Source organism: Zeus faber, assembly GCF_960531495.2.
Source record: "Zeus faber genome assembly, chromosome: 4".
NCBI classification, from domain to species: Eukaryota; Metazoa; Chordata; class Actinopteri; order Zeiformes; family Zeidae; genus Zeus; species Zeus faber.
The window spans coordinates 35,639,406-35,658,277 of NC_137191.1; the positions used below are offsets into that span (position 1 = coordinate 35,639,406).

The window sequence follows — 18,872 nt, forward strand, 5'->3', positions numbered from 1 at the left end:
CATTCTGGTTTTCTAAACTCATTTAGACGTCAGACCAAAGACCAAATGTATTTTTCTTTATTGTTATTTTGAATGTGTTTGTATTCATTGTAATATTCGCTGCAGACGCCTTTGTTTTTTATGTATTTTATGTATTATATTGTTGATCATGTATGATAAAATGTACAACTTGTTTGGACTTATACTTACAGCTTTGTAATGACGCACAATCATGTCTGTAACAAAGTGACACTCTTGCACTTGGGTTTTTGTAAATATGAGCTACTGAGAAATTGTAATGTTTAAATGTGTCACCTTGTATATTTGGTATTGTTATGATGGCCTATTCATAAAGTGAATTGAAGTGATCACACATTCTATTTTCAGCATCTTCTTTTCATGATTCAACACAGAACACGCGCTTTCTTGTATAGTCATCATAGCAGCCCATGGAACCCGTGTGGGAGCTCCCTCCTGATGATCATTTTTGTTTCATTCCTGTGGCGTGAGATGTCCTCACACATCTCATTGAGTTTTCCGTTCTCTTCAAACTCCCATTTAGGCCGAATTTACACTGTATAAAAGTTTTATTTTCTTTATTTTATTTTTTTAAGTCACATTTATTTGAAGGATAAAGTTAAAATATCAGGGGTATACACACAAATGTTGAATAGTTTCAAATCATCATTTTTATTATTATTCATATGACTCTAAGTAGATTAAATCTATTTCTGATCATGGTTTTACTCCTGGTTGTAAATAAAATGAATGAAAACCAAATGGCAGTTCAGACCCTGACCACTAGAGGGGAGGGGCTCCTCCCTGACGTCATCACTGTGCGCCGCAGCCCAACCGGCAACGCCGCCTGACCTTCCCTCCCCGAACCGAGCGTCCGAGCGCATGTTTACGAACGTTTCGCGACAAAACCGGCGCGTTAGTTTCCAACAAACGGAACAGAAATGTTCCGTGTGTCGGTGACGGTGTGCGGCAGAGGAGTCGCCAAGCGGGTGAGGGCGGTGAAATGCAGGACTGTGACGCGACGCCGCGTTGTAGAGCGGTCCTGGCGCGTTCTGACAGAATGACGTTGTTGTTTTGTTGTTTTCCAGTTCGCGTCGTGTTTGTCCGGTGAGAGCTCGCTGCCTTCAAACCTACGTCTCCCCTCCAACCTGGTGGACCCTTCCAGATCAAGTAAGCGAGGAGGCCCGGCACCTGCACATGTCAACACCCGTCCACATACGGCGATACAGGCGGACTGATACAAGCTAGCGCCCGGTTCGACGCGCTGCCATGTGCTGTGTAGCGAGAGGGAGGGAGGGAGATCTGCTGCTGGGGGCTGTGCTCAAGTAAACCCTAAATCTACATGAACTAACTGGCCGTGGGAATGAACATACCACCAAACATTTTCGAAATGACCCGAGTTCAACGAACGGCCAACTGGTTCAATACAATAGAGACAAGATAGACAGCAGTTAAACTGGCAACACAAACTTCAGATGCTTTGACGACCTGGCAAAACCATCTTCCACTTCCACATAGATACACAACATTAAAAGCAGTGACAGGTGACGTGAATAACATTGGTCATCTGGTTCCCATGGCACCTGTCAAGGGGTGGGATACATTATTATTATATACTGTTGTATATTATTATAACTATATATATATGGTGTAATATATATGCGTATGTGTGAAGTGTTATATATTATCATATGAGGCAGCAGGTGAAGAGTGTGTTGTTGAAGTTGATGTGTTGAAGCAGCGTAAGGATCTGAGCCACGTTGACATGGAGCACATTGTGATGCTGGACGACTGGGTCACAGCATCTCCACCAGCACAGGTCTATGCAGTGGTTACTACCTACCAAAAGTGCTCCCAGGAAGGACGACCGGTGAACCGGCGACAGGGTCATGAGGCCCAAGTCTCATTGATACGCGTGGGGAGTGAGGCAGTAATAATAACAAACAATAGAATAAAATAGTCAAAGTGTTTTTATTCATCAGATGCTCAGTGTAACACAGTCATTCTGAACAGTGAAATTCTTGTGACAAGCCAAGCGACGACGTAGAGGGAATTTTAACTTTTAAAGAAGGTATTCAAGTGTTAAAAAGATTGATAATAAATCAATCTGCAATAAATGGGTGAAATATACAATAAAACCCAACGGTTAAAATAGCAAGATAAGGGAAAAATGAACCTGGATTTCTGATGCAGTGAAAGTGTAAAAAGTAAGATCATTTAGAAATCATTTCAAAAAGTGAAAGTGTCGAAGCAGTCCAACGTGTGGCTGTGCTGCTCCTGGCAGGGCGGCCTCCTCCGGCTCCTCCTGTGGCCGGCTCCAGCCTCCCCGTGCTCAGAACCTGCGACCCTTCATCGCTGCCGCCGCACCGTCGCCCCGTCCACGCGTGGGTGGAGTCGCTGCGGGCGGCGGACGGCGAGCCCGTGGGTCTGGCTCAGCTCCACCCGGACGTCTTCGCCGTGCCGTCCAGGTCAGAGCGCAGCCCTGCTTGAACAAATGGGAACTTTTTGGAATTTTAATTATCGTTGTTTTTTTTTAATGTTTTGGATTCTTCCTCTTGTTTTGTCTCCTGTGAATTTGAGAGACCTCACAGTGCCACCATGTGTTTTTTATATCTCAACTATTTATTCATTGAATATACAGAAAATGTGCTGTATCGTGATATATCGTTATCAGATATAAAATGAGCTACATCGGTGTCGCTGTTGGAGATACGGGTGATGAGTGTGGCTCAGCGCCCCCTGCTGGTGTGTCACGTGTCATTGTTTTGACATAAAATGCATTTTTATCACTGCACGTTTCAAAATTCATGAATTGTGTTCTCACTCAAACTCACCCGCCAGCGAAGCTCTTTATCAGCTGCTCATTTTGCAGGTGTTTAGACTCTTTTCACTGCGGTTGAATTCGAGTTCAAAACCCAACATCGAGCAAAACTGAATTTCTACAGATATACTGTATTGAAATGACTTCGTCAGCTGATTCCCCTTTAATCTGAAGGGCGGAGCCCGGCAGGGGCTTCTTCCTGGTGTACTGTAAGAGAACACAGGGTTGACCAGCCTCACTATGCCTCTACGGGGCTGTATTATCCTATATGAACTGTATGTGTAGTGTATATATACACATTTCTTTATTACACTACTGGAACTACTCTAGTTTCATTTTGTTTATTTTGGAATTAAATGGCAAATATAGGACGTTGAAGCATTTCAGATGCATCTCTGACATGTACAGAGAGGTGTGGTTGTTGTTTTGGAATGTTAGGTTCTGTAAAATAATGAAAGAAAAATGGCCCGTCTTGTAATGCCCCCTGTAAGTGTTGTTGTTGTTATTATTATTGTTTTGGCTCTTGCTGATATGAGTGACAGTGCTGTTGTTATTATCATTGTTGACATTGTTGTTGTTGGCAGAGATACTTTCCTCGTCCAACGAGGTGGTTTTGAGATACGAATGAAGTGTGAGTGAAGAGATTTTACAAACGTGAACCCAGTACTGAGAAATGTGCGTAAGCAATTATAAAAACACATAAAGGTAGCGGAAGGAAACTTCTACAAACAAAATGGAAGAAAAACGTTGCGTTGCGACGTTCATGGAGCCGGGGTTTTTATGCGTCAACTTCCTTTGAAGGATGCTGTGCTTATTGAGGCGGCGTCGTCTGACTCAGTGAGTTGAGGTTGACTGACATCTGGTTCTTTCAGGCTCGACATCCTGCACCAAGTTGAAATGTGGCAGAGGAGCTTCAAGAGGATCGTAAGTCTTCGTCCGTCTTTGCCAGTCACACATTCTGGGTTTGCGGTCGACACTCGGCGTCGGGGATGAGGGCGTGGCCATGCCGCCCAATCTGCTGAAAAATATTCAAGATTCATATTTGTGTTTGTTTGTAACTAAATAATAGACAATGAGATTACGATTGTATTTAAATTAATAACGATCTCACTGAAAATTGAAAAGTGCTTAAAAAGGTACTTGAACATCCTTGGATTAAAAGTTGTCGTCCCGGAATAAACCCTGGCGTTCAACAGTTTGAAGTTTTCCTCAAGCTGCCGAATGGCACAGCTGTTCAGTGTCAAGAAGTAAGATGTGGACTCGTCTCCCCTCAGAGCTACGCCCACACCAAGGTGCGCTCGGAGGTGCGTGGCGGCGGCAAGAAGCCGTGGCGACAGAAGGGAACCGGCCGCGCCCGACACGGGAGCATCCGCTCGCCGCTGTGGAGAGGAGGTGGGTGTGGTTGTCACGGAGAAGGTTCGCGTCACCGGAGTTGCGACGTGGTTCTCGTTTCTCAGTGGGTCCCTGGAAGGTGCCATGAAACCGGCCAATCACAAGTCTTTGATCCCACGTTTGCATAAGCCACGCCCTCGACAGCGAGGCTCCTTCGCCGCGCCCCGACTTGTACAACACGCTGCTCGTGTACCGTCGTCCACTTTACTTTGGTGTGTGCGCGAGTAAAAGAGATCAATATGTTGGCGCTCTACTTCCTGTCAGCCCGTTGCCATCACGACGCTGCGTGGAAACCCAGCGGCGTCTCGCCCTCACAGTGCATTGTGGGATACGCTGGCCTGTGCAGTGTTACGGCGGGTGTGGGGTTGTTCTGGTACCTGTTGAGCATACTGCGGTTTCAGAGTCGCTTTTATTTTACTTTATTTCATTTTCTGAGTTTCTTCCTTTTTCCAGGTCAGAAACCACATTTCGAAGCACTTTTTTTTTTTTTTTTGGTATTAAATCAGTGCTGAGACAGGGAAACGGCAGCGTCTCCCGGCAGCTGCAGACGTTCTTTAATGCTCCAATCTCACCTTTGTTTCCTGCTTTGTGGAATTGGCACATTTGGAACCTGCAGCAGTGACTGCAGTTCTGTTGGCGGCCACCGGGGGGACTCCGTTCAGGGACTCCCGGTAGTTATATCCTAGTTTCATGTCGTCAAAGTTTGAATGTTACATCCTGTGGAGGCCTCTTGTGTGGTCATGACGGGGCAGGGTCCGTGTTTGACTTGACCTCAACATAAACTCGAATGAGACATTTTCCACAAAGTGCATCGGAAGTGAAGGAATTTTAACATTGTAAAGCGTTGGACATGCAGACGTCTGTGTGTTCGCAACCTGCAGTATTCAAATCTCTTGTCAAAAAAATAAAGGGCGTGGCACCCGGTCGAGCCGCTTTGATCTCATTTTCTCACGTGTGCACTACGACGGGCTTGGAGACGAGGCGCTTCACTGTCATCTGTTGTTGCTGCTCACTCTATGGTTTGATTACCCGGTTTTTACGCTTTGTGGATGTGACCACGCCCTCCTTCCACGCTTTCACACCCAGGCGGGGTGTCTCACGGACCCCGGGGCCCGACCAGCTACTACTACATGCTGCCCATGAAAGTACGAGTGCTGGGCCTCAAGGTGGCGCTCAGCTCCAAACTGGCTCAGGTAAAAGAAATGCGTTGTATTAAATATATCTATAGAAATATTTATATATAACTAGACATTAAGATGCATTTCAAAGATTCTTTATGTATAAGGCAATATACACCAAACCTAATGATAAACAAATATAACTTAAAGGACAAATCAAATGACCCCAAAAAACGGCCATAAACAATAACTAATGATCATTAAATATGAGGAAATAAAAATAACCTCAACGTACATGAAACCACATGATGATCAACGTTTCATATCGTGTCAGGGCGACCTGTACCTGGTGGACTCCCTGGACCTCCCCACCCCCGACCCCCACTTCCTGCTGCAGCTCCTCCACCAGCGCCACTGGGGGGAGTCGCTCCTCATCGTGGACGCGTGAGTTGACGCCTGCAACACCCTCAACACCCTGCATGTCCAACACCCTGCATCTCAACCCCCTCAACACCCTGCATGTCCAACACCCTGCATCTCAACACCCTGCATGTCCAACACCCTGCATCTCAACCCCCTCAACACCCTGCATGTCCAACACCCTGCATGTCCAACACCCTGCATCTCAACACCCTCAACACCCTGCATCTCAACACCCTCAACACCCTGCATGTCCAACACCCTGCATCTCAACACCCTCAACACCCTGCATGTCCAACACCCTGCATTTTGCTGTGGCTCCTTGTTTCTCTGGGCAGGCGTCGTCCCTGTGTCCAAGGCTCTGCTCTGTAACTTTTAAACAGAGCAGAGCTGTTACTGTGTAACAACCTTCAATTGGAATGAAATGCACCGTGAATGAATGATGAGGAAGGATGGTGTTGTGAATGAATGATGAGGAAGGATGGGTGGTGGTGTGAACGAATGAACGATGAGGAAGGATGGTGTTGTGAATGAAGACACTGCCTCCATCTTGGATGGGTCATTGGACATAGCAGTGAAGAGCTTTGGCCTCTCGCTCTGTTTCCAGCGCTGAAGACCTTCCTGAAAACCTCCTGGCGGCCACAGCAGCTCTGAAGACGGTGAACGTCATTCCAGCCGTGGGTACGTCCCTCCACCCAACCCTCCCTCCACCCCTCCCTCCTCCACCCATGTTGACGTGCTGTGTCGTCCCTCCAGGCCTCAACGTGCACAGCATCCTGAAGCACGAGGCTCTGCTGCTGACGCTGGAGACGCTGCGCTTCCTGGAGGACAAGCTGCTGTGGCACGACAGGCGCTACACCCAGCTCCACCCCTTCAAGCTGCCCTACTCAGACTTCCCATGATGCACCTCACCACAAGCTCATTATTTCAACCTTTTTTATTATGTAAAAGAACAATAGTAACAATAAAAATAAAAATGCTGACGGCAGGTGGAAGGCGTGCGGTGGTGAGGCTAGAGCCAGTAGTTGTGTTTTGGCGGCAGGACGCCCAGCGCCAGGTTGTTCCTGATCTCCCAGCGCAGCGCCGAGCGCTTCTTCTCCGTGGGAACCACGTAGGTGTTGGGGGCCAGGACGCGGCGCTGCCGGGGCTGAAACGGCACACGGAACCGCATCAGGACCACAAGTCTTACACCTTAAAACATGGAATTGAAAGTCTTCCGGTCAGACTGGGTGGTGGTCTTACCGGTGGAGGTTGATACGCAAGTTGTTCCTGCAACAAAACCACAACAAGTTCAGTTCACAGAACAAACTGTTCAAATGATAAAAGCGTCATTTCAAGGAACGCACAGTTTCAATGGATGCAGAGGAAAGCTTCACACTGTATAATGGAGAAAAGGCAGAAGCTGCTTTAATCCAAAATCTTTCTGCTTGTTATTAAACACGAACCAACCACAACATTAAAAGTGACAGGTCAAGTGAATGACTAAATATACTGTTATATATTATATATACACTGTAATATATAAATAGATAGGGTTATATACATGACTATAATATGCAAGTGAAGAGTGAGTTGTTGAAGTTGATGTGTTGAAGCAGCGTAAGGATCTGAGCCACTTTGACAAGGAGCACATTGTGATGCTGGACGACTGGGTCACAGCAGCATGGTTACTACCAAAAGTGCTCCCAGGAAGGACGACCGGTGAACCGGCGACAGGGTCATGGGGCCCAAGGCTCATTGACGCAGGTGTGGAGTGAGGTCGGGCTCGTCCGGTTCGATCCCACAGTAGAACTGTGTCAGGACACAGTGCATGGCAGCTTGCTGCGTGTGGGAGCTCACAGTGTCCACGCTGACCCCTGTCCACCCCTGAAAGCACCTACAATGGACACTTGAGCGTCACAACTGGAGCATGGAGCCATGGAAGGTGGAGGTCTGACGAATCACCTTTTCTTCTACATCATGTGGATGGGTGGGGTTAGGGTCCGATCCCATGGAGCATCCGTGGGATGTGCTGGAACAACAAGCCCGATCCATGGGGGCCCCACCTCCACCTTCCAGGACTTAAAGGATCTGCTGCTGACGTCTTGGTGCCAGACGCCACAGGACACCTTCAGAGTCTGGTGGAGTCACTGCCTCCACCTCACAGCTGTTTTAGAGGCACGAGGTGGAGCTGCACAGTATTAGTGTTTATTAGTGGTGCTTTTAATGTTGTGGTTGGTTGGTGTAAGGTGTGTCACCATGTGTACCCGTGCAACGGCCCCGACACGTTAGTGACGGAGCGTTGGCCCTCACCCTGATCTCCAGCTGCAGTGCCCTCCTGTCACGCTCTCCTGGAACCTTGAACACCTCCCAGTTGTGTTTGTACTGGAAATACCTCCAGGACGGAAAGTTTGCTTTTAATCCCCGTAAAGACAACATTTCTCACTTTTTAAAATCACACATATGCAGCACTACCTCTTTAAAAAAAAAAATCAACACCTCAAATAAGTATCAGTCAATTTAATGACCTACAGACAGACTTTGTTATATTCATTAAAATAAATGTGACCCACCGCAGCAAAAGCCGCCGTCTGGCGCATTTCTAAAATGGGCAGGAGCAGCCAAATCAGTTGAAAACACCTTTCTTGAAGGAAAATTTGATTTTTCCAGATTCGTGTTCCTGTGAGGTTATTTTTATCTCTCAACATATTTTCAAAACCGAGTTTGATTCATAAATAGTAGAAAAATGTTAAAACCGTGGAGTTAAATATTCCCGTTAGATGACATGAGGAAACAGTTCAGTTACCGAGACGCTGAACAGCGCCAACGTGTACCATCCAGTAAGAATTGCTGACGTCACTTCCGTAAACAAGACGAGGATCCGGCTTAATTTCCCTTGTTGTTATGGATGAGGAGCAGCGGGTGGAGGAAGATCTGAATCATATCACGGAGCTTAACCTGACCAGTGCCATAGATCCAAGTCAGTGTAAGCAGCGCGTACTGGACATTTTCCTCGATGACAGTCAGTTCTCCCACGGCCACGTTGAATGTGATATTACTCCGGACTTGGAGAACATTTCAAACAGCGGTTTTCAACCTAATGTGACAAATAAACGTAATATTTTCAAGAACCACCAGAGGAAACCAACGATACGCCCGTTGTTGTTACAACGGAAGAAGTTGATGACGTGATGAAGTCCGTTGAGGTTGGTGACAGATTTTCCTAGACTCCTAATACTGATAGACATTTTGTTGTGTTGTCTGTACTTTTAAACTCTAAAGTAATTCCACTATAAAACTTATAAAACAGGTATATTCTTGCTGTTAAATAAAAGCTTTTTTAAAAACTAAAATAGTTGTGTTGTTGACGCTGTTCAACACTGATGGTGATTGGCCCATTCAGCAGTATGTTAAGTAGCCATGAGGCGTTGTTGGTCCGCCAACCCATTTGCATTGTGGGAGCTGAATGACTGAAGCTGGTGTGGGTAAAACTTTGGAGGTGATTATCTCAGTAACACGGTTCGCTACACCCTTGTCACAAATGATGCGAAAAACAAAAAAAAGTCGAAAGCCGCCAAATGACCCTAAAGTACGCGGTGGGTCACATTTGTGAATTTGGACAGTGTGGTGTTGATTAGATAAAGACTTTTACTTTGAAAGGGTGGGCACGTGCTCCTACCTGGACACGGGGTCGTTCTTCTTCAGGTTGCGCGTGTGGGGGTGATCCAGCGGCGGGCGGATGACTGGTGGAGGGAGAAGCACAATGAGGAGCTGATGGGGGCAGGGAGCCTCCCCCCAAAACACCGCCCGCTCTACTTACACGCCTTGGCCCTGGGCCTGAGCTCCTGGCGGCCACGCCCTTCAACCTGAAACAGGAAGCAGAAGGAGAGAGGAGGTGAGCGCCGGGCTCCAGAGACGAGAACAAAAAACACATGAAAACTAAATGACCTTGAAGGACCTTGAAGGACCTTGAAGGACCTGGCAGCTGGATCTTTAGTTTGACTTTTTGTCTGATAAAGGTTTTTCCTGCTTCTTTGACCTCTTCTACGTTTCCATTTTGCTCGGGGTGCACGGACGACGGTGTGTTCAAAACATCCCATAATATCAACCCTTTCATCCTTTTTGTCGTGCGGACGCAGTGGTATCCGAGCAACATCGCTGTGTTCATGCCACACACACACATGCGGCTTCGTCCGGCTGCAGGGGGCGGAGCTACGACCGGCGACGAGGGGAGTTGAGCAGGTTTCAGCTTTATGCAAATGAGCGGCGCCGAGCGACAGAGCCGACAGGAGGGAAGCCACGCCCTCCACGCCGCTGGTCCTTGGAGAGCGGACGCTCGGAACGCGGTGTTGTTCCTGTTTTTTTAAATGAAGGAACATCTCACAACTCCTCATTTTAAGGACGGTTGCAGGACATTTCACGTCGTTTTTCTCGAGGGGTTATTAGTTGAAGCCACTGCCTCATCCACCTACATAATGTATATTAAATATGAAATCAAACGAAAACACATAGTTCCGGCGCGTGCGTCGCCGGTGCCGTCGGAGAGTGAGACAGGCGCGCAAAGTGTGCCCGCCGGCCCGTCACGCCTTCAGGAGGAGCCGGCCCTGGAGCCGGCGTGTTGCTCGGCCCGGGAAACGTCCAAATGAAACAAACCCTTTCCTCCCTAATCGCAGGCTTGGCGGCGCGACAACAGCGTTCCGTCCGGCGGAGCTCGACTCATCGTCCGGCGGAGTCTAAACGCTCAGCGGCGGCGGAGCAGCTTTTGGGGGCCGCGGCAACCCACCGTGCCTCCCAGGAAGGACTCGAAGGCCGTGGTGGAGAGCCCCGAGTCGGAGCTAGCTCCGTCGCTCTGCAGCGAGGCTTCCTTGTTCTCCGTGTCGGTGACGTGCAGCCTGCAGAGCCCCTCCTCCAAACCACTGGCAGCACCTGAGGAGCACACGGCGTTCACAGGAAGTGACCAAAACATTACATTTTACATTACATTTCATTGATCAGACGCTTTTATCCAAAGCGACTTACAATTATTCAAACACCGACAGACGCAGCCATCAGGAGCAATGAGGGGTTAAGTGTCTTGCTCAAGGACACTACAGCATGCTAGCAGGAGGAGCCAGGGATCCAACCAGCAACCTTTACATGACTAGACCACCAGCTCTACCTCCTGAGCTACCATCCCCAAAACAGCAGGAAGTGAGCAAAGCGGCAGGAAACGCTCCTTTAGATCCTCTTTTGTGCCGTTCTTTGCCGTCACTCAGCCACGTCGACAGCGTTTAACTGTTTCAACACCCGTTACAACCTTTTAAAAATGATTTTTGTACCACGACGTTCAGCCGTAAGGTTTTACAACGTCACCAACGTCTACTCCACGTGACAAAAACAAACGACACAAATCAGACAAAACACCTCAAATCTCAAACATTTAATTACTTTTGAAGACTAATACTGAGTATCAAGTCAATTTAAGGACCAGCAGGCAGACAGGCACGCAGGCAGACAGACAGAACCCGTTACCCGTCCTGTGTCCCCCAGTGTTCCCGTTCCACTCCTCCACCTTGGAGTCGATGAACTTAATGTCGTCGTTGCCCGAGGAGTCGTCTTGATGCTCGTGGTCCGACATCTGAGCCCCGTCGAGGCCACGCCCCCCGTCGGCCGGGAACTCGTCTTCTAGCGGCGAGATGAGGCGGCGGCGGCGGCCATCTTGCTCTGATCTCAGGTCAGGCAGATCCCTCTTGTCCAACACTGAGGAGGGATCTCCCCGCCCGCTGCTCCGCCCTTCTCTTCCTCCCCCATCCCAATCCCCCGCGGCGGGGGTCCGCTCCATCTCCCCGTCCTCCCAACCCTCCCGGCTTTCTCCGTCAAACTCTGCCATGCTGCGGTCGTCTCCGCCCTCCAGCTCCTCCCTGCAGGCGGAGTCCGGTCTATAGGTCCCGTAGCCAGACGTCATCAGGCTCAGTGTCGGGCTGCCGCTGCAGACGTCCCCTCCGTCGCTTTCTACCCCATCACCTCCGTTGCTTTCTACCCAATCAGCGTCCCTTTCTACCCCATCAGCGTCCCTTTCTACCCCATCACCGTCCCCTCCATCGCTTTCTACCCCATCACCTTCCCGGCCGTTGCTTTTTACCCCATCGCTTTCTACCCCATCGCCGTCCCTTTCTACTCCATCACCGTCCCTTTCTACCCCATCACCGTCCCCTCCACCCTGTTCCACCCCTTCCCCATCCCCTCCATCACTTTCTACCCCATTACTATCCGCTCCATCGCCTTTTACCTCATCACCGTCCCCGCCACCCTGTTCCACCTCATCACCGTCGTTGCATTTTACCCCATCGCCATCCCCTCCATCACCGCCCCTTTCTACCCCATCACCGTTCCCTCCGTTGCTTTCTACCACATCGCTGTCCCCTCCACCCTGTTTCACCCCATTGCCGCCCCCTCCGTCACTTTGTACCCCATCCCCATCCGCTCTGTCACTTTGTACCCCATCCGCTCCGTCGCTCTGTACCCCATCGCCGTCCGCTCCGTCACTTTCTACCCCCTCGCTGTCCGCTCCGTCACTTTCTATGTCCGCTCCGTCACTTTCTACCCCATCACCGTTCCCTCCGTTGCTTTCTACCACATCGCTGTCCCCTCCACCCTGTTTCACCCCACTGCCGTCCGCTCCATCACTTTGTACCCCATTGCTGGCTGCTCCGTCACTTTGTACCCCATTGCTGTCTGCTCCGTCACTTTGTACCCCATCCCCATCTGCTCCATCACTTTGTACCCCATCCGCTCCGTCACATTGTACCCCATCTGCTCTGCCGCTCTGTACCCCATCGTCGTCCGCTCCGTCACTTTCTACCCCATCGCTGTCCACTCCGTCACTTTCTACCCCATCGCTGTCCGCTCCGTCACTTTCTATGTCCGCTCCGTCACTTTCTACCCCATCGCTGTCCGCACCGTCACTTTCTACCCCATCGCCGGCCCTTCCACCAATTTTTACCCCATCACCCTCTTCTCCGTCGCCGTGTGCTCCATCACTTTCACAGTCTTCCTCTTTGCTCTTGTCGGAGGTCTCCTCGGCAGGTTCGCCCCGTTTCCCAACCCCCGGCCCGCCGTCCCCCAGGGGGTCTCTGGGGCCGTCCTCAGGGGCGGGGTTGGGTTTAAGGTGGACGCCCTCCCGCTCCTCCTCCCGCTCGGACCAAAAGGAGGAGTCGAGGGAGCTCCTCTCGCCGTCGCTCTCTGCGTCCCATGGAGAGTTACACAGTTTGTACATGAAGACGGAGGGCGAGAGACGGACTGAGAGAGAAAGCGGCCGAGCCCAGAGCCGTGGCGGCGTGCCGCTCTGTAGAGACAGATGGTTTAAGGCGAGTGCTAAGAGGATTAGCCGGGCAGCTAATAAACACCGGCGAGTGCGTTGCTACTGCGCCACACCCTGGCCGCTCCGTGTCATGGCCCAGGGAGATGGTAAAAAAAAAAAAAAAAAGTCCCCCCCCCCATTTGAAAATCGGAACCAAACGTTATCACTAAAGAGGTACTTCATACCAGTACAGAGGCACTAATACTATTTTCAATTTCAATAATGAAATTTTCCGTTACAGGAGGAGTGAGATGATTTTGATGATCCAGCATTTTTATCGTCTTTGGTCTTGATGGTTGTGACTTGATTGTTTTGATTTAACTCAATCAGACGGAACAAGAAACTGTCACCGCGCTGTAAGATGGACACCCTCTGCCGTCTGCGTCGCTGCACAGCACTGGACCCAATAACAGGAGGAAGAGCAGGTCGTCTGGCAATGTGAAGGTTGCTGGTTCGATTCCAGGCTCCTCCCGACAGCGCGCTGCCGCGTCACGCCAAAGCACTCGTGACGGCTGTGTCCAGCGGTGCGTGGCGTTGTAAGACGCTCTGGACGACAGCGCGTGATGGGTGATGATGTCATGTGGAGTCAGTCACGCGGTGTCTTATCCTGCTTTGGAAGTGAAACTCGAAGAGGATGAGATCTGTCTTACCCGAATCTTCACTTTGGAGGGATTCATTGGAGACAAAGCTTTGTCCTTTATGTCTCCTGTGGAGAAAAACAAACAAACATCACATTTTCAGATGTTACATGTCGGCTCAGCTCGGTGACAGTTTGACATGAACGTTGTGACTCCTTCCCGTTCCTGTGTTTTCGGCCCCGGTGTCCTAACCCTACTGAATGGCCCAAAAACGCGCCAGTGCTCAACGATCGGCCCCTCGGGGCCCGCACGGACGCAGCGTCCCATACATGTGACGACTACATCCAACTGTTAAAAGTCTGACGTCCAGTCGAGCTCTGCAGCGTTTCCCCTTCTCAACAGTGTGAACATCCATCCAGCACCAGAAACAAACAAACAGTGGGAGCTGGAAACCAAGAGGACTCACTGCTGACGTGCACAAATGAACAGAGCAGCAAAAAAAATAAAATAAATAAATAATAATCATCATCAGAGAAACTCAAACAAAATCCTCCTTTGGGAAAGAGGGCGTGGCCAAGACAGGTGGGTGCTTACATTCACGGAAACGAGAGCTGCCGCCGCTGACCATTTGTTGTCGTCGCTGTCGTTTTTTTCCGCCACTGACACAAACCGTCGCCAAAAAAGCAGCCCCGCCCATGGGCGCCAGAAACGGAAAGGAGGCTTCAGTCGACAACATTCTTATCCAACACATTCCAAATGGAAAAGGGAGCTGACCTCAACACCTTCCTCTTGATGAGGTGCCTCCTGGGTGGAGTTCCGCCCGGGCTCTGGATCTGGTCGGGCCCCACCCCCTGCCAGGTGGGGACGGCCGAGGGCGGGAGCCCCTTGGGGGCCATGTCAAAGTCACGGTGGTGGTCTCTGTTTTCACAGCAGGCGAACACCTGTGGCGGAACAGGAAACATCCATCATTTGCAGCGCGTCGCTGTGTAGCTGGAGGAGCTGAAAAGGTGGGGTTAAAAAGCATCTTTATCATGATGACACGCACGTACACAACTGCATGTTCCGTGTTGACGCCCGGGTGTGCTCAATAAATAAAACATAAAACAAAACACATGCGGACCCAACAAATATTCTGAAAGTGGTTGGTAACCATGTCGACGATACAGCTCTTCTCATTTAACGTCTTCACGAGGGCCGTTCCCCACGGGAGTCAACCGACACGGAATCAATCGCGTTGTTTGGGTTTGTCGCGTCCTACGCAGAGAACCGCTGTGTGTACGTGCCTGTCTCTCCTGGTCCGCTCCATCAGAACGCAAGAAAAACCCGTCACCGGGTCCGGCGAGGCGGAGGGGATCCACTGGAAGAGAAAAGCAGAGCAAGTCGCTCGGATCACACAACAAAAGATGGTGATTTCGCCGCGGCGGCGAAATGAGGCTTCGTTATGGAAGCGGCAGGAGTGTCCGCACACGCCGCGGCCGCTCCTCCGCTCCACCGTTTACCTTCCACCCGGATTAAAAAAAAACCCCTCTGAAAACCAGGCTAATACGTCTTTTCAATTGGATCAGCTCAGGATGCACTGCCACCGGACACTTCGGGCCCTCCGTCTACACTTGTCATTTCGACGCGACTTCTGTGATCAGATCGGATCCGGCGTGATCCGAGATCCAAATCAGCCGGACCCTCCCCAGGGATCGCCAGGGATCGTGTGGGGATCCGACTTCATCCAAATGTGGACAGATTACTGACCGTGTTATTCAACCCCGCCCCGAACACCGCTGCACGGACACGGGCGTGCGGGCACCAGAGCTTTAGTAGTCGCTCTCAGGAATGTTCCGGCACGGGCACTGGTTTTTACAATGTGCATCCACGTCCCGCTCTCCGCAGGAAGCGGGAGCGCGGTCGTTAAAACTGCCCGAGAAAACATCATTTTCGGATACAAAAACAACAAAGCAGATTCCGTTGCGCCTGGCGCCGTTTCACCAGGGTCATTTTTAACATCTGGCGTAAATGTGAGATCCCATCCCATCCCAGGTCGGGCCACAGGGCTGGCGTTCAAGCGTCAAGTCAGGACGCTGATCTGGAGCGCCCCCCCCACCCCAAAAACATCCCAAAACCAACACGAGCCGCTCCCGTTGAATGCCGCCGGGCGCGGCAGTTGGAGCGCAGGTGGCGGCCTGGTCCCGTCGCAGGGCTTCACCTTTTTCCTTGGTGTACGCCGGAGGACTCGGCAGGGACACGTCCGTCCGAGAGCCGCTGGAGTCCAGCTCCTCCGACGACACGAAGCTCCTCAGCTTCTTCTTGCGAACCAGGTCGTCCAGGTCTGGGGTGAGTGGAAACACAACAGGGGGGACAGCGTCACTCTAGCTCAGCGCTCCTCGGGTGTCTCCTCTGGTGATGTCATGACTCTAAACCACTCCAGCGGAACGACCGTATTTACTTCTCTTACTTGGAAGTGTAAAAGAACTTCAAAGTACTTGTCGTATCCAGTGCCCAGAAATTGGTTTACAGAGGCTATAATACTTCATAAAGTAGGACCGAATTGTATTTTTATTTTTTGAGTAAACTCAACTGGTGGTTTTTATCTGAGTGCTTTAGATTTTGTTTTTGCAACTGTGCTTCTTTGCTTTAACACTAAACTTTTTTTCTCATAAACATTTGGGTGGGTTTCACTCAGGGCCGTGTTTCACAAAGAGCAATAACATAAATCTGCCCCATGGTTGCATGTTCCTACACATCCATGGCAAGTCCCATGCTAGCTTCCAATGTATCATCATCATTACTGTTAATGTTATTACTATTATCATTATTACTCTTAATTATCATCATTATTTCTGTTATTTATTATTATTATCATCATTATTACTGTTGATATTATCATCATCATCATCAGTGCTAATATTATCATTATTGTTTATTAATTATTATTATTATTATTATCATCATCATCATCATCATCATCATCAGTGCTAATATTATCATTATTGTTTATTATTATTATTATTATTATTATTATTATTATTATTATTATTATCATCATCATCATCATCATCAGTGCTAATATTATCATTATTGTGTATTATTATTATTATTGTTGTTGTTGTTAATAAACGACACAGTGTTGGTGGTAAGGCAGAGCCTCAGAGTAACAGCAGCAGTCCGCGGGGTGTGACCCACCTCTCTTCAGCTGCTGCAGCCTGTGTGGCGGTACGTTCCTGTATCCCAGCGTCGCCAGCTGCTGCCGGATCTCCTCCTCGGAGAAGTCCAGGCCGTCCGCCATGTTCCTGGAAGGAGGAGGTGGAGGCCCCGTCCGGCGTTTAGCCACAAAAAGAAGAGAAAAGAAGCAACGCGGGCGGCGGACGGGTAGGCTGGCATCCCCCGGCTAACCTGAGTGTGACGTCAGACGCTTTGAACGTCACTGACCCGCCGGGCACAAAGTGGTTGGATCGCTTTGAAAGGGTTTCATGAAGATAATCTTACACAGATGAAGCAGAAAACTAGATATTTACGTAAGAATCACTTTATCATTTCAGCCTTTACAACACAACAACAATGTACTTGTACATTTGTATACATCTGAAATATCTGACTTCCGGTTTTGTATTTTTATGACATTTTAATTTCATTTTTATCCTATTTTTAATATTTATTATAATATGTTTTTCTCCTTTTTCCGGACAGTTTAGCTTTGTTTGTTTTTTATGCTTTTGTTGCGGTTCCGGTTGTTACACAACGAGCTTTACCGCGACCATTGTGACGTCACCACCCTTACCAGCGTCCACACACAGTTAGCGAGCTCACAACGTCATGACAGAGGACGAACAATAACAATAACTACGGTAAACAACAACAATAAGTAAAAACAAGAACAATAAGTACAAACATACACACAAATAGCGGAACAAAGGCAAAACATTAATGGTAAAATATATAAAATATTCAGAATACGTCATGTCAATCCTGTGCAGAGTGAGTTCTTGACATGGTTCTAAATAAGGTCTAAATTATGACGATAAATAATGTGTTTTAATTATTGTAAATAATGTGTTTTAATTATTGTAAATAATGTCTTTTAATTATTATAAATAATGTGTTTTAATTATTATAAATAATGTGTTTTAATTATTATAAATAATGTCTTTTAATTATTATAAATAATGTGTTTTAATTATTATAAATAATGTGTTTTAATTATTATAAATAATGTCTTTTAATTATTATAAATAATGTTTCGTCTGAAAAGCAAACAGAACAACCCACAGATGAACCTTAATAAATACATTTAACGCACGTTTCTCACCTGCGCTCGGAGTTCTCCGTCCCGCTCACAAACGCATGAATGCGGGTGGATCCCGGGGCTTGAAACCGCGTTGAAAACGCCGCTTCCCGGGGAGCTCTCCGCCGTTTAAACTTCGCTTCCCGGGGAGCTCTCCGCCGTTGGACGCCGCTTCCCGGGGGAGCTCTCCGCCGTTTAAACGCCGCTTCCCGGGGGAGCTCTCCGCCGTTTAAACTTCGCTTCCCGGGGAGCTCTCCGCCGTTGGACGCCGCGCGGCCGTTAAACGCTTCGTAACCAGTGACGCTGCTCGAGCGGCAAACGACCCGTTCGCTCCGAACGACTCGTTGAAACGACTCGAGCGTCGCGGGCGGGCGAGTCACCGACTCAGTGCCCGGACAAAAGAACCGAGGACGGGACGAGGGAGAAAGACAAAACGGGTCCTGGACATTCGGTGGAACGCACGCAGGACGCGACCGACGTCATTCACCAAAATAAAATACATGAGACAGAATTGAGTGATTTCCGCGGGGATGGTCCCGTAGCTCGACCGGAAGTCTCCTCCCTCTCGCTTCAGCAACTTCAACCGAATGAAGGCGGAGCCTGACGATCGAACGACTCTTCTCCCCGAGTGACTCGTCGGGAACCGAATCTTCGCACGGAGTCGAAGCTCTCATCCCCGGTTCGAACCGCCCCGGCGGCTTCCTCGACCAGGAAGTGGAGGAGGACGCAGCGCCCCCTGCAGGACGCAGCGCCCCCTGCAGGACGACGCAGCGCTTTATTTATTTGTGCGCGTGTTTTTTTATGTATTTATTTATTTGTTTTTTTTTCTTGTTTGCTTGTTTCTGTATTTATTTATTTGTGTGCGTGTTTTTTATGTATTTATTTATGTGTTTGTTTTCTTGTTTGTTTATCTATTGATGTATTTGTTGGCTTGTTTGTGTTTATTTATTTGTCC

General features: G+C 49.0%; 2 protein-coding genes across 3 annotated transcripts; one reads left to right on the top strand and one right to left on the bottom strand.

The window, feature by feature from the left end:
• Window positions 1–814: 814 nt before the first annotated feature.
• Window positions 815–6,751, top strand: mrpl4 (mitochondrial ribosomal protein L4). The gene is made up of 9 exons (XM_079999337.1): window positions 815–986; window positions 1,086–1,167; window positions 2,282–2,465; window positions 3,691–3,742; window positions 4,093–4,210; window positions 5,297–5,403; window positions 5,663–5,772; window positions 6,356–6,429; window positions 6,505–6,751. Exons 1-9 carry the CDS (start codon window positions 939–941, stop codon window positions 6,648–6,650), a joined length of 921 nt encoding a protein of 306 aa, XP_079855463.1. The 5' UTR covers window positions 815–938; the 3' UTR covers window positions 6,651–6,751.
• On the bottom strand, window positions 6,641–18,074 carry hyls1 (HYLS1 centriolar and ciliogenesis associated). Of its 2 annotated transcripts, none has more exons than XM_079999335.1 (12): window positions 17,942–18,074; window positions 16,819–16,925; window positions 15,842–15,964; window positions 14,928–15,001; window positions 14,419–14,585; window positions 13,717–13,772; window positions 10,511–10,653; window positions 9,548–9,593; window positions 9,407–9,470; window positions 8,041–8,122; window positions 6,991–7,017; window positions 6,641–6,895 (listed from the first exon to the last, which is right to left on the bottom strand). In XM_079999335.1, exons 2-12 carry the CDS (start codon window positions 16,919–16,921, stop codon window positions 6,761–6,763), a joined length of 1,020 nt encoding a protein of 339 aa, XP_079855461.1. In that variant the 5' UTR covers window positions 16,922–16,925; window positions 17,942–18,074; the 3' UTR covers window positions 6,641–6,760. The 2 variants fall into 2 exon arrangements, with proteins under 2 accessions (XP_079855461.1, XP_079855462.1); XM_079999336.1 differs by having other exon boundaries at window positions 17,933–17,987.
• Window positions 18,075–18,872: the final 798 nt, after the last annotated feature.